The sequence below is a fragment of the Periplaneta americana genome, chromosome 4 (assembly GCF_040183065.1).
Source record: "Periplaneta americana isolate PAMFEO1 chromosome 4, P.americana_PAMFEO1_priV1, whole genome shotgun sequence".
Classification (NCBI taxonomy): Eukaryota; Metazoa; Arthropoda; class Insecta; order Blattodea; family Blattidae; genus Periplaneta; species Periplaneta americana.
Window position 1 is genome coordinate 172,626,939 of NC_091120.1, and position 15,303 is coordinate 172,642,241.

At 35.4% G+C, this 15,303-nt stretch overlaps 1 protein-coding gene across 2 annotated transcripts in view; it reads left to right on the plus strand.

Annotated features, from left to right (window-relative positions):
* The window catches only part of Mdr49 (Multi drug resistance 49), a 139,720-nt gene that overhangs the window by 59,508 nt on the left and 64,909 nt on the right, over window positions 1-15,303 (plus strand). For both annotated transcript variants that reach the window (XM_069824349.1, XM_069824351.1), the window contains one exon: window positions 12,585-12,669. In XM_069824349.1, the coding sequence (XP_069680450.1) occupies window positions 12,585-12,669 (85 nt within the window). Of the gene's footprint in view, window positions 1-12,584; window positions 12,670-15,303 lie in introns of those variants that run through there.

Here is a 15,303-nt window from a genome sequence, read left to right on the forward strand (position 1 = left end):
ACATGCTACACTAATCAGACTTCAGATGCATACAAATTGCTCTGACACATATCGTCAAGTGAGATGTGCTGCCTGATAAAAGATGCACTGTACTTATCAGCCAGAACCTCAATCAGAGATAACGCTAATGATGTAATATTATCTTGGTGAAATGATATTTGGTTGAAATGTTAGACCTCATTCTTGATTCTCCCTGGTAGCTGAGAGAGAGTCTTAAAGTATATATTAATGTTCTTCAATCTTCATTTATGATCAATTGTTAAATCTTTTACAACTTAAAGTGCTTCGTAATAAAAAATGGTTGTATATGAAAACGTCGAACTGTGTGAAAGAAATTATGCAAGCATATTATAATATTAGTAGTTCCGTAGTATGAAATCGATCATGGAGTTATTTGATGTAAGTTTAATTCTGTGATAAAACGTACCAAATTAAGAGAACATTTGAATTCAACAAGAAAACTTACTTTGACCAGTTCTCAGTTCCTTATTTGGAAAGCGTTGAGATCAGAAATAGGTCTTTACTGTTTACATAACCATCGTATTAATGATTAATCAAACACTGTTTTGAGTTACGCAAACTCAGGGAATGTAATATTATACAATCCAACGTATGTGGGAAATTATATAAGGTTTCAGCTTTTTGTGAAATAAAAAGTTGAACGTGTAGTTAGATAAACAGCCATTCACTGTGTGTGATGTTTATTTGTAAAATTTTAAAACATCATTCGAACTTTTGAATTATAAACGACAGTCTTACGTAATTGGCGCTAGGGTAATGATATTGTTGTTGTTTAGTCATCTGTCCGAAGACAGGTCTGAAACTCCCAAGTGATACCAACAAATACGTAGACATAGGGTGACCAGACGTCCTCTTTTGTCCGGACATGTCCTTCTTTTAGACCTTTGTCCGGAATCCGGGAGGATTTTTAAAATATCAAGAAAAGTCCTCCTTTTCCTAACTTGTATATATTTTGAAATTATCTGATTTGACGCCTTTTCAAGTAATTTTCCTGTAGATGGCAGCAGCATCGACGATACTCTTAGTCAAAGATCATAACTCTCTTCACTCCTTCTTGTCATGGTCGTTGATCACAAGTATCTAGTAATTTTTTTAGTTGGTTATTTAACGACGCTGTACCAACTAATAGCTTCGATGAGATTGGTGATAGCGAGATGGTATTTGGCGAGATGAGCCCGAGGATTCGCCATAGATTATCTTGCATTCATATTACAGTTGGGGGAAAACCTCGGAAAAACCGAACCAGGTAATCAGCCCAAGCTGGGATCGAACCCGCGCCCACACGAAACTTCAGACCGGAAGACAAGCGCCTTAACCGACTGAGCCACGCCGGTGGCTCGAGGTGCGAATGTAAATTTAAATAGATTTTAATAATAATTTAATACTTATTACAGTTCCTTTGACTTTCATATTATGTAACTAACTGTAAAATCGTTATTATTAAGTTTTTTCATACTTAATTGTAATAAAATAGATATTTTAACATACTTTTAAGTATGATATAAGCTTAAATCTGTACTGTAGCCTAAATATTTTGTAAGAAAATAGACGTAATGTAAAGTATAATATAGGCGTAAACCTAAATCTAAATACATATTTTCTGCCTCGCTTTTCGAACAATGTCCTTCTTTTTGAAGCTTTGTGTCCTCTTTTTTATCGATGTGGATCCTGTCGCTCTACGAAGACATCTATTGTATAATTAATTTATAAATGCTTAAATCATTATTTAGGATGATTAATAGTTTTCTAGTTTTGGTTAACTTAAAATGTATCTCAGTGAAACTTACAGCAGAATCCTTGTAGGCCAGTTTCTATCTGATGCTTTTCCAATTCACTGCGGGCTAAAGCAAGGAGATGCACTATCACCTTTACTTTCTAATTTCGCTCTAGAATGCCATTAGGAAAGTTTAGGATAACAGACATGGTTTGGAATTGAATGGGTTACATCAGCTTTTTGTCTATGCGGATGACGTGAATATGTTAGGAGAAAATCCACAAACGATTAGGGAAGGTTTGGAAATAAATCCCGAAAAGACAAAGTATATGATTATGTCTCGTGACCAGAATATTGTACGAAATAGAAATATAAAAATTGGAGATTTATCCTTCGAAGAGGTGGAAAAATTAAAATATCTTGGAGCAACAGTAACAAATATAAATGATACTCGGGAGGAAATTAAACGCAGAATAAATATGGGAAATGCGTGTTATTATTCGGTTGAGAAGTTTTTGTCATCTAGTCTGCTGTCAAAAAATCTGAAAGTTAGAATTTATAAAACAGTTATATTAGCGGTTGTTCTGTATGGTTGTGAAACTTGGCCTCTCACTTTCAGAGAGGAACAGAGATTAAGGGTGTTTGAGAATAAGGTGCTTAGGAAAATATTTGTGGCTAAGAAGGATGAAGTTACAGGAGAATGGAGAAAGTTACACAACGCAGAACTACACGCATTGTATTCTTCACCTGACATAATTAAGAACATTAAATCCAGACGTTTGAGATGGGCAGTGCATGTACCACGTATGGGCGAATCCAGAAATGCATATAGAGTATTAGTTGGGAGGCCGGAGGGAAGAAGACCTTTGGGGAGGCCGAGACATAGATGGGAGGATAATATTAAAATGGATTTGAGGGAGGTGGGATATCATGATGAAGAGTGGATTAATCTTGCATAGGATAGGGACCGATAGCGGGCTTATGTGAGGGCGGCAATGAACCTTCGGGTTCCTTAAAAGCAGTTTGTAAGTAAGTAAGTGCTTAAAGTGACTTTGAAGGAGGTGGCGGTATGCAACTAGTATGAATAAATACAGGAAGGGTAGTGGCGACAATTTTAAGGGAATCAATAATTATTTTAAAAACTTCAAAATGGAATGGGATATAAGGCCTTAAAAAAAACTTCAATAAAATTATTAGAACTACAAATAACCTCGTAGTATGTAACATAACTAAGATCATTAGAACCACAGTGATATATTAGGGCATTCAAAAAGTAATGGCAACTTATTTACTGTTTCACACTAAATTTATTTAGGTTACTTTTGACATTACATAGACTACTTCAAATATAGTCTGTTGCCATGTCAACAATACGTTTCCAAATTTTTGGAAGACGGCGGACTCCATCTGCAGCAACATTTCTGGATATGTCACTGATAAATTTAAAGCTCTTCGGATGTCAACTCTAGCGAATGCCTCGCTGCCAGTTCGGTATGTAGAACTTCTCTCTCACAGGCTTTTTACAATGCCCTCAAGCACTGAGTTACTTGTTTTTCTCTTGCAACTTGGATGTTTATGAAGCACCTTTGTTCGTACCTGTATTATTTACTACAAATCAGAAACAGCCACTGTATTTACAAAATATGACTATTTTGAGACTTTCAATATAGCAAATGTATGAAACAATTGCTGCTCTATTACGTAGTACAATAAGTACAATATTTCAATGGTCACCACTAGGAGCACCGATTTACATCATTGTTGCCATTACTTGTCGAATGCCTTAGTAAGTAAAAAAATACGAAAAATGAGAAAAACGCACTGGTGTATACCTAAATGTTGTATCTACTGAGGGACAGAGTGATTGATATGCATGATCTCCTTCACTTACTTGCATTATGTTAGGGTTGCCATATTTTGATAAACAAGAAAGAGGCCACTTTATCGACACCTACTTCCGAACAGATCGCGATCATAGATCATGTACAATACCGGTACTGATATATGTATAGGATGTAGACTATTGAAGCTGAGAAATATTGCTAGTAGTAATTTTCTTAACCTTTTAAATAACAAAAGAATAATACAAATAAGTGAATTCATTATAATTTAATCTTTATAACCATGAGTCTAATTATAAATCACAAAAAAGAACAATAAAAATAACACACAATTTCAATACTTTGGTGTTCTATATTATATTGTTACAAAAAAGTTACCTTATGATCTGTCACTTTGAAATGCACTTTGTCAGAGCCATCTTCAGTTATAAGCCGGAGCATGGATAGGTTTGGCAACGCTGAGTGGAGGCGAAATAAAGGCATGACATTTGTGCTTTGATTTCGTTGTCACATGTACATTTTCGACATTAATTGATACAAAACTAAGTGCATATGATCAATATTCAGTGTATTGATGTACGTAATTTATTACGGAATCCGAAATGGTGTTTTGAGTTTCATAATACCGCGTAAGTACTTGCATACAGCCACTTATAACTTAAAAAAATTAAAAGCATACGTGTTTTTTATTGATGGTACAAGGGAAAATAAATAAATACTTAAAGAAATGTTACTTGTACCAAAAATAAATAAAATAACGACGTACTTTCACAATACTCTATTCCAATCAATTAACTATTATGTGGCTAGTAAATTGACAATGTTTTGCCGCTTTATGTTGTTTCACCTCTGACGTGAAAGGTCTAGGATATCATATACATTTTAATTTCATGTGATTATCTGTCGTGCTTTTCTATAAATATTTCAGATGTCCAGGAACCCAGTTTTAGTTTGAACCTCGCCAGTCACTATAACAATACTGTTATCCTAAATTATTTGTTACAAATTTTCTAAAATATAATTTGAAATAGGCCAAGGCCAAGTATAAAGATCTATGAAAAAATGAAGAAGCATACCTTCATCATAATACGTAACAAAACACATCATTATCTATTAAGTATGTGCCAACTAGCGTAAACTCAGTGAACTTCAAATCCTGTAAATACGAAGTGAAAAGAAACATGTTTATAATTAATTTATTACAAAAGAAATAATATTCATAAACAAACCTTGGAAACCAACAAAGAAAGTGTATGCATCTACAAATATAGACAGTTCTGACGCATAGCAGGCATTCCGAATCAACAAAACTGCAACATTTATGGGATCACAAAACAGCTATTTAAAATGAACTTGAAAATCAACAGCGTAACTTTATTGATATAGCAGGCAAGACCCAAAAATTTGGCTAGAATTCTGATACACCACAAACCACAAGTAAGACTATAAAAATGTAGTTTATACAATATTTAATATTTAGAAGAATTGTCAGTCATTTTGTCATTAACAGGGAACGGATTTATATGGACTAAAAATATATGAAATATGTAAATATATATGTAGTTATTTTTACCAAAATATGGAATTAAATATGGATTTTTACCAAAATATGGAATTAAATATGGACTTAAAATTATAAAAAAATGACTATGTACGTTAAATATTGGTACATTTTAATCAAACTAAACAAAAAATATAATGGACGTACCTTATCTTCCAATGTAGTTTCAACAAAACACAATTTTTATTGTCTGTTACCATAACAATAGGTTACAAACATTTCTTTCAAGTGCTGAAAAGTGAATCTTCTTCTATTGTCTCTGAGGATAGATTTATACTGACTAAAAGAGCGTTCGACGTCACAAGAAGTAACTGGTACATAATTCAATTTCACAATGTCTGCTGGGGATAAGTCCAAGTTAATCTTCACTGTTGATTCACCACTCATCACAGCAACAACCTTTTGTAGTTCTTCATATCCAGGGTTTTTTGAAAGTACAGTGTCCACCTTAGCTCTTACTGCATCTGCAACTTTACCTCTACCACGATTCAGTTGTTCCACAGTACTATTTATAATTTCAAAACTTTCAGATAGTGAAAGGTGCCTATTTTGGAGACTTTTGAGCGTTTTTATGATGCATGAAAATGTATGCTGAATGTGAGCTAAGTCATTCTTCACACTTATGTCACAGGTAACTGTTTTCGCAGTATCAATTGAGACTGCATCTTCAGAGTCCAATGCAAGGAGAACATTGTTAATAGAGTCTATATGTTCGGCATAATATTCAACTGCTTCTAGCCATGTACCCCATCTAGTTAAAATTGGCTTTGGTGGCAATGGAATTTCAGGGTACATTTCTTTCAACACGTTAACTCTACTGGGAGCTTTGAGAAATACTTTTTTCACTGATGAAATCAACAAATCTACTTTAGGGAAATTGTCTCTGACCACTTCTGCCACACGATGAAATGCATGCGCCACACAAGTAAAATGAGTCAATTTAGGATATACAACAGATAATGCTTGTCCAGCTTTGACCATATAAGGGGCAGCATCGCTAATAAAGAATAACACATTATCGTACATAATACCCTTTGGCCACAGGATACCCATAGCTTCGTTGAACAGTTTAACTATAGTTTTGTTATTGCACTTTTCTAGAACATCACAATGTAAAAGAATTCGTTCAGAATATTGTTCACTTAACAAACCGATAACTACATTACCAACAAGTCTACCTTCTTTGTCGGGAGTCTCATCAATGGAAACCCAAATTGAACTATCTTTAATTTCATCTCTTATCTTCTGTATTGTCTCATCGTAGATGGATGGAGCATACGTCTTCCTAAGTGTTGACTCATCCGGGATTGTATGTTGAGTATATTTTTCAAGGAATTCCCTGAAGACCTTATTCTTTAGTTTGTAGAGAGGAATATCAGCAGAGATGAGAGAACGGCACAGGTCGATGTTAAACTCAGATCTTACATTCGATGTTGTTGGTTGTGTTAAAAACAATTGTCTCTGCTTGGAATGTAGTTGTTTGTTGGCCTGATGTTTACTAGTTGTAATGTGTTGTTGCACCAGGAACTTTTGTGTAGATGATACTGCACACTGACACAAATTACAAAATAATATTTTATTGTCAGTTGATAAACCATCTTCTTTAAATTCTGAAATGTAACTTGTTAGTTTTGATTTTAAATTGACTGAATGACGTACTTTTGGCATATTTACCGTCTTTATAGTATGATTTACAAAACTGAACCTATGTGTACTCTGACTGGCATTTAACTGTTGAGCTGCACAACTGAAGTCTGTTAAAAATTTTAAATTAAATTAATACAGTTTTGTAACTTACTTTCCCATTGTTGATAGGACTGCTAATTTTCAAATAACTCTGATGTTAAAGGGATTACTGAACATGTGTTTAAATCTCTATTGTTGAAATGTATTTTTAAAAGTTAATGGAATTTTGTTTTGTTTTATTGTTAAACCTAATATAATATGGACTGTTTTATATGAAATATGGAAAATATATGGAAATTAACGAAAATATGTACTAAACTCTAAAATATGGAAAAATATGGAAAATAAAAGTAGGATTTTTCAACCCTACACATTGTGAAACATAAAGATAATGCAAAATATAAATTATATTAGCTTTATAAGTAAATATGTATTTACATATAAATCCTTTCCCTGGTCATTAATAATAACCGTAAAGATTGCCAAAAACTGCAGCTATATGTTCATTTATTGTCTTGTTTTTATCTCCAACACGCACTTAGTTTATAATACATCAACAATTAACGTTTGGTACGACCGCGAACATAATTCCATTGGCACACACATATTGTAACATTAATTTACATTGGAAATCGGAATTAGCACAAACACGTGTTCTGGATAGTAGGCCTCCGGTTGACAGTTAATTACAGTGTTGCCGACGTATGGCTCCGGCTTGTAACTGAAGAAGGCTCTGGATGGATGGTAACCTTAAGGTACGGTCACACATCGCCACTTTTGCAGCGCAACTTTTGTACTGCAGCTGCAAAAGTTGCGTGTCGTGTTCACACGTAAGCCAAAAGTAGCGCGCTGCACGCTACTTTTCGTGCTGCGCAACCCGAGCGCTGCAAAAGTTGCAACTGGAGGTTGCGAGTCTGTTCACACACAAGGCGCTACTTTTGCAGCCGCAGTCATGCTGCAGGTTTCCATCTCCGTGTTGACTTCTCAATATACATTTTGTGGTTATGTTCGCATTATTAAGAAACTCATGCGAAAGCTTCCTTATCTATTATTTGCTTTTCTGTCGTATCTAGTATTCAGAAATTGGCATTATTTTTACTATAAAGCTTTTAAAAACGCCTATATACTTAAATGATAACCAACAATATATTCACGTAATCAATGTTGGCAACCCACCTGTTTGGAACTACGCTACGGAAAATTGAAAAAATGAATTATATCGTCACCAATTATGCTCAGACTGTGTTATGTATTGAATAACTGTTACAAATAATTTATTTTCATCACATTTAACATTAAAATATATCCAAACAATAAAAGTATCATTGGCACATTTGGGTGGTAACACTGGTTGCAATCGCAGCAAAAGTTTCAACAAAACCGATATAAAAAATGCTGCGGCTGCAACCCTGAGAACCCTGTTCACACGTCGCTACTTTTAAACTGCGCGCAGCATGGAAAAGTAGCGGGCAGCAGGTTCGGCAGCCGCTACTTTTCGGGTTGCACCGTTGTTCACACGTCGCAGTACAAGAGTTGCCCAGTTTTTTTGTACTGCAGCGCTGCAAAAGTAGCGACGTGTGACCGTACCTTTATAATAAAGGCACTAATATATTTAGTTCACATTGTATCAGTCTTATATCGGTTCATTCCCCACTTTAAGCATTGTATTGGATTAACTAAGATCTGAGCTCTGATAGTCTGGCAGGCTGGAATTGCATTTCTGAGATGGGGACATAAGTAAGGCGAAAATCATTTTTCCCATTTTAAGTGAAGAGGATTACGAATGGAGTGGTTTTGACATATTGTGTGAGAAATAACCTACAAATTTCAAATACAGGTTAGGTGTTGTCGCAAGATAGTTTTTGTCGTAGACCTTATCACTGAGTACAGCATTTAGTTTCACAGCGAGGCATTGCCCTTGGCTGTGGCTGGTCATATCATTGCTAGTCAATGCCACCAGCATTGTTTAAATGAGATACAGTCTTAATTGTCGAGTCGAGATAAGCGGCTAGCATGTACATAGAAGGTACAGTATTTTTATCAACAGTCCGTACGTAACTACAAAAAAGTGTTTCCAACTTATATGGGCTCGTGAGGTCTGAGCCCACCCAATAATTTATCGTTTTATCATTATTACTTATGAGATTTATCTTAACTTATACGTCAAGGGCTTGAGCCCACCCAATGTTTTCAAAAAGATGTCGCCACTGATGCAGACTATAGTCAACCGCAAGTGAATCAAGTCCATTGCTTGACTTCGATCCGCCAGTTCGAAATGCGCTGAGTATAGTAAGCATGATTTTGTTGGAAAGTGCAATGAGTAGGCCTTAATAAAAAATGAATGAATGATAAAATATAATAAAAACTTACTGAACAATGCCCCAAAATGGATTGATGTTGAAATATGTACAGTAGTGGCAAAAAAAAAAAAAACCGGACCGACCCTTGTAGCTGATTTCAGAGCCTTGTTCACTCAGAGCATGATACACTGGTAACCAAGACTTTCGTGGTTCGAATCCTGCCTGGGAAGGAAACTTTTTTTTGTTCCTCATTCACATTTATTCCTAATACTTTTCGATTGCAGCGATATTTTACTACTTAATTAACCTATTGTTCCCAGAACATGAATTTTATCAGCAATCGAAAGTACTGGGAATAAATTTGAATAAGGAAAAAAGAAAGTTTCCTTCCCAGGCAGGACTCGAAGTACGAAAGTCTTGGCTACCAGTCTATCGTGCTCTGAGTGAACAAGGCTCTGAAATCAACTACAATGGTCGGTTCGGTTTTTTTGCCACTACTGTACATCCGTCAACTCATGGATCAGAGACCATCGTGGATTGTCATGCAGTGAATGACGAAAAACCTACAGTTACATCTGTACCGGGACGATCTCAAAATGATCACCTCTGTAGGCGCTGCCACAGAGAGATAGAAACTCTTGCGCACGTTTTGGGATCCTGCTATCACGGTGATTTATTAAGAAATACTCGTCATCTTAACATTCGCTCCATTATAACTGCAACAGTAAGAGATAATGACTTCCAGGCTTTCGAAGAAGTCGACGGCCTAGCAGAAAATGGAAGCCACTAAAAAATCGATATAATTGCCTTTAAAAACAAAAGTAAAGGTTACATTATTGACTTAACAATCAGGTTTGAAAGCCATCAGTCCCAGCCTTTAGAAGTCCATCAAGAAAAACAGAGCATTTATATACCTATCATTCCATATTATAAAAAAATGCGAACTCGAAGATACAGAGTAGTGGGTCAACTCATTGGTAGGCTACTAGAGAAACAATTCCTGGCTTGCTAGCGAAATTTTGGAAATATTTCTCCCAGCCAACATCTATTTTAAAATAAATAACGATTGCCAATATCAGGGGTTCCCTACAAAATATAGGCCTATATCTATAAAAACATTGCTATTATCTACCTTAATTACATAACAGGATTTTCCAATGTTGTAAATTTAAAATAACTTGAACTCAACATTGCATTTAATGTATTATCTTAATCTATTAGTTGCATGCTTTGTCTACGGACAACCTCGAAATTTGAGGAAACAATAAAATTAAACAATTTATAAACGTTCCTGGCAATTCCAACATTGATGGCCAGAGGTAGAGAGATAGGAAACTGATAACGAAACTGTTGTGTGAACTTGAACTACAGTATGTATCAACCGAATGAACAGTAGTAAAACGGCTCTTAACGTCAACAAACTAGTAAGACAAATATGTACAGTCGGGTGACAATTTACAATCTTTGTAATTTTCAATATAAGATAATTTACGAATACATGCAAGAATAACAAACGAAATAGGCTACATGACTTATCTAGGCTTGTTACAATTAATAATAATGTATATTTCCAGTTTATCAAAAGAGATACTCTTCTATGTTCAGAAAAAAAATATTTGTACCCTGAAAATGTTCGTTCTACGTCACAAGACGTAGGAGAAAATCTGAAATATACAGTGTGTTTCCGAGGTGGTGTTACAAACTTTCAGGGATGATGACGAAGGGCACATGTATCAATTTGAGATAAGGAACCATGGTCCGGAAATGACAGAGTCGAAAGTTACAAGCAAAAATAGTTCTGTGGAAATGAAATAATTTTATTCCTCTGTACATCTTATTTATGAATATTTATCTGTACATCTGAAGTTGTTTACGTTGTCTACGTACAGTATTCCATTCAATGCGCTGTCTGAGGGATGGGGACAGGAAACTACACTAAAGCAATGCAGATAGCGTAATGTGTAACGGACATGGTCGGTCCTGATATGCACATCTGTAGACAACAGGGTATGTGTACAAGTTGCAGTATCCAGTCGATCAGTCCTAGTGAAATGAAGGAGTACACGAGAGTGGAATAAGCAGACCTTATTTTCGAATACGGATGAGACAATGGGAACAGTAGACAAGCTCACAGATTATATCGGGTTTAAGTACCCACGTAGGAGACATCCGGCCCATATCATCTTTCCACGACTGTTCCAAAGGTTAAGGGAAGGAGGGCACGTGGTGCCAAATTACAATTCCATTTCCACACAACTATTTTTGCTTATAACTTTCGACTCAGTCATTTCCGAACCATGATTCCTTATCTCAAATTGATACATGTGCCCTTCGCCATCATCTCTGAAAGTTTGTAACACCACCTCGGAAACACCCTGTATAGTAGGAATTCCTTACTGTATCACCAAGCGACCAACAGCTTTGTGAATCTTATAGTGTACTTCGTACATGGTACATAACATGAAACCCATAATCCGGTTCAAGAACACAAGTCATTTTTGTTTTAATGACTGTTGGAACAATAATTATTCTTCCACATCTCGCGGTGTCATTTCCACATTTCTGGACTGCAGCAGAGTGATTGCTGCAGGCAAGTGTTAGAAGGGATACTGAAACATACCAACATTATAAGGTTGAGAAAGAGTATAAATAATTGTGTCTACTTAAATCAGATTTTATAGTAGAATGTTTGTCTTTATTGTTGTATTTCACATGCAAAGAAAGGTAGTCCATAATTATGTTGTTGTTGTTGTTGTTGTTTTCGTTTTCTAATGCCAGGCGTTTGACAATAAAGTCATTTGACTTCTTGCATTCCAATATTTTTCAAAGATATTATCATGGCCAGCCACTGAAGCACAGATTTTGAGGTGTTCCGAATCCATTTCTTGGTTTGAGTTGCACAATGGGCAGTTAGGGGACTGATATATTCCAATTCTATGCAGGTGTTTGGCCAAACAATCATAGCCTGTTGCCAATCTAAATGCAGCTACAGACGATTTTCGTGGTAAATCGGGAATTAACTGTGGAATAATTATGTATGTATGTATGTATGTATGTATGTATGTATGTATGTATGTATGTATGTATGTATGTAGCACGGTGATTTACTGCTAAAGTTAAGGCAGATAATTTCTAGTTAGACTGCAAACGAGCAGTTTATCACATTTCCTGCAAAATTATGCGAAGAAATATACTTTAATCCCATATTTCATAATTTGAAGAAAGTGCAGTTTGATTCTAGACGACTCAAACTCTCACGGCATACACTTGTTGATTTCTAGTTATGCTAAATCTCATTTCAACCCTCTAATAGAGTTAAGAATTTTTCGACCACGTTATTTAAATTCATCATATAAGTTGACTACATATTATTTAACTGAAATTATGGAAGAATTTTTTATTTAGGACTAAAATTGTTTTTGAAATAAATTGTAATGGTGAAATTATTATTTCAATTTCAGGGAATTCGTGCCAGCAAAAGAGAAAACTACTAAAGAAGAGAAAGACTCTGCACCTGAATACAAAGCTGTAGCCTTTCATAGGCTGGTAAGTAAGCGAAACATAGTTTTGTATTAAATAACCAGCAGCTGACGGTTTCAAAAGTGTGGGTTCGATCCCGAGTAAAGTCTCTGAGATTTTTAGTGGACAGAGTGGTTGAGGGCAGCCAGACGTCAACTATGAGCAGGTTTACAGTGTGAAGGCATTTTATTAGTTTAATATCTGACACATATCTGCGATTATGTAAATATTAATGTTTATTACAAACAATTTAAGAAGTTATTGGTATATATTTCTGTGCTGGGTTTCAAGAACGCATTTATTGGTTCTTTAACCCTTAACGGTCCTTTTAACTACTAACGTTAAAGGTTCACTAAAAAGTGCTATAACTTGTGGGTCTGATTTTGTTCCTTTAAGAAGTTAACGCTTCGTTAAAAAGTTATAAATAAGCTACCTTACCAGCCCACAAAAATAAAAGATGACTACCGGTATACTTGTTTTTTTGAAACCTGGAACATGGCAGGAGCATTGCGATCGGAAAAACAACTGAATGTCACATGGCGTAGTAGGTCTGTTGCTATGGTAACAACGGTTGAGTTGCCAAACTTACCGTTCCCACGTGGCGAGTGCTTAATAGCTCCCTTGGCGACATTTATTGTGCATACAATGTTAGCATTGGTACATTTCGTCTTTGATTCTCTGTCGATTTTTGTATTGTTTTCTTACCTTCACGTCAATAATTATTGACAATTATTGTCAATGAATGTTTTAATGTTAGCCATCTTAACGTCAATTGCTGGCTTCCATCAGCTGGCAGCGTGGTAGTCCATATTGGCAACATAGCACTATAGTTCCAAGCTCGGCCGCTTAACTGCCATGTCCCATCTTTCAAAAAAACAAGTATAATGACTAATGGAACGAAAACTAATAGACCGTTAAATGTCACGCAACGCAGTTTCGAGGTCATTAACTTCGATTCGTTACTTAACAATATGATAACCTATTCGTTTTGTTTTCCTTGCAACCCAGTTTTATTTATCAGATGTTTATCACTCTTATCATCCATGTTGAATCTTTCGTACACTACTTTTAACACTTGAATATAAATAATTGATTAAATGGCGATCTTACTCGTGTTAATTATGTAAGCATGTGTGGCTTACAGCTGTTTCGGTGCTACTTGACACCATCCTCAGAGCCTACTGAAATATACAGACACACTAAAACACACCCTAATCAAATTCTCAACACACAGGTCAATTTCAGAACACACACTATTTGACACAACTCTTCATCACACGAACGCACCCACACAACAGGCAGCGAAGTTGAGATAGCGCCGAGATGCAGTAGGCTCTGAGGATGGTGTCAAGTAGCACCGAAACAGCTGTAAGCCACATATGCTTACATATAACACGAGTAAGATCGCCATTTAATCAATTATTTACACTCTTATCAATTTAGTTTACAAAATTTTCTAATTTGTTGATAGCCCGTGTAACTGATAATCTAAATCATATCTGTTAAAATTATTAATGTTAATAAGAGTTTTTAATACCAGATTTCTAAAAAAGAGTTACGTAATATTAGCCTATATCTATAATTTTATTGGTTTACACATTGCAAATAATGCAGAAAAAAAAAACTAAGTAAAATACGGGGACTGGGAGATGGCGATAAAATAATGCAAAACACAAAAGATATTGGCAAATAATAAGAATTATCAATCCTCTTTTCGAGATGCCATCTCATCGCTAATGAATTGCCTCTGTTGTTGAAATGAAACGTTAAATAAAAACTTACCAAACACCAAAAAGCCCTTGGGAGACTAAGCGACATTTTTGTGGATAGAATTGCTTCGAACTTTTTTTGTTCGTTATTTTCGTTTCCTCAATTCTTCTGTTTCTTCTATTTCGTCATTACATCATGGCTTTGACATAGGATTTGAAACTGATGTTAGATAAAGAATTGTCAGTACCATTTTTCTTTAAGGAACCGTAGAAACGAAGTTTAATGATTTTTTAATTGTATAACAAATTTAGTTTCTCACAAACAAACATAAAGGGAGGCAGATAAAGTTATTTTTTTTTCTTTCACCATGTTAATAATGTCAAAAGAAGTACGTGCACAAATTTTGGCCACTCGACCACAATTACGAGGCCGTCCAGAAAGTGATTTTCTCTGGTGCCGTTTACAGAAAAAAGCACAATTACATGAAAAGATTTATTGAAACAGATACAGAAATTGTCGGCTATTTGTCAACATATTCCCCACTGGAATTGAGAAATTTGTCATACCATGGGATCAGTTTTTTGTATCCTTATGTCGTAGAAGTCAGCCGCCTGGGATCAGCGTTTGACAGCCATCTGAACACCTCTGTCGATCCCATGCTATGACAAATGTCTCAATTCCGGTGGAGAATGTGTTGAAAAATAGCTCAACAATTGCTGTATCTGCCCCAATAAATTTTTCCAATGAAATTGCGTTTTCTTACCGTTAATGACCCTTGGCGAACTTAAATTTTTATGGCCCTCGTAATTGCGGTCGAGTGGCTAAAATTTGTATAAGCACTTGTTTTGAAATTATTAACATGGTGAAAGAAAATAATTTTAACTTTTTTTTATCTACCCCCATCAGAATGTTTGCTTGTCAGTTGTTCACAGTTTTGCCATTATTTTTCAT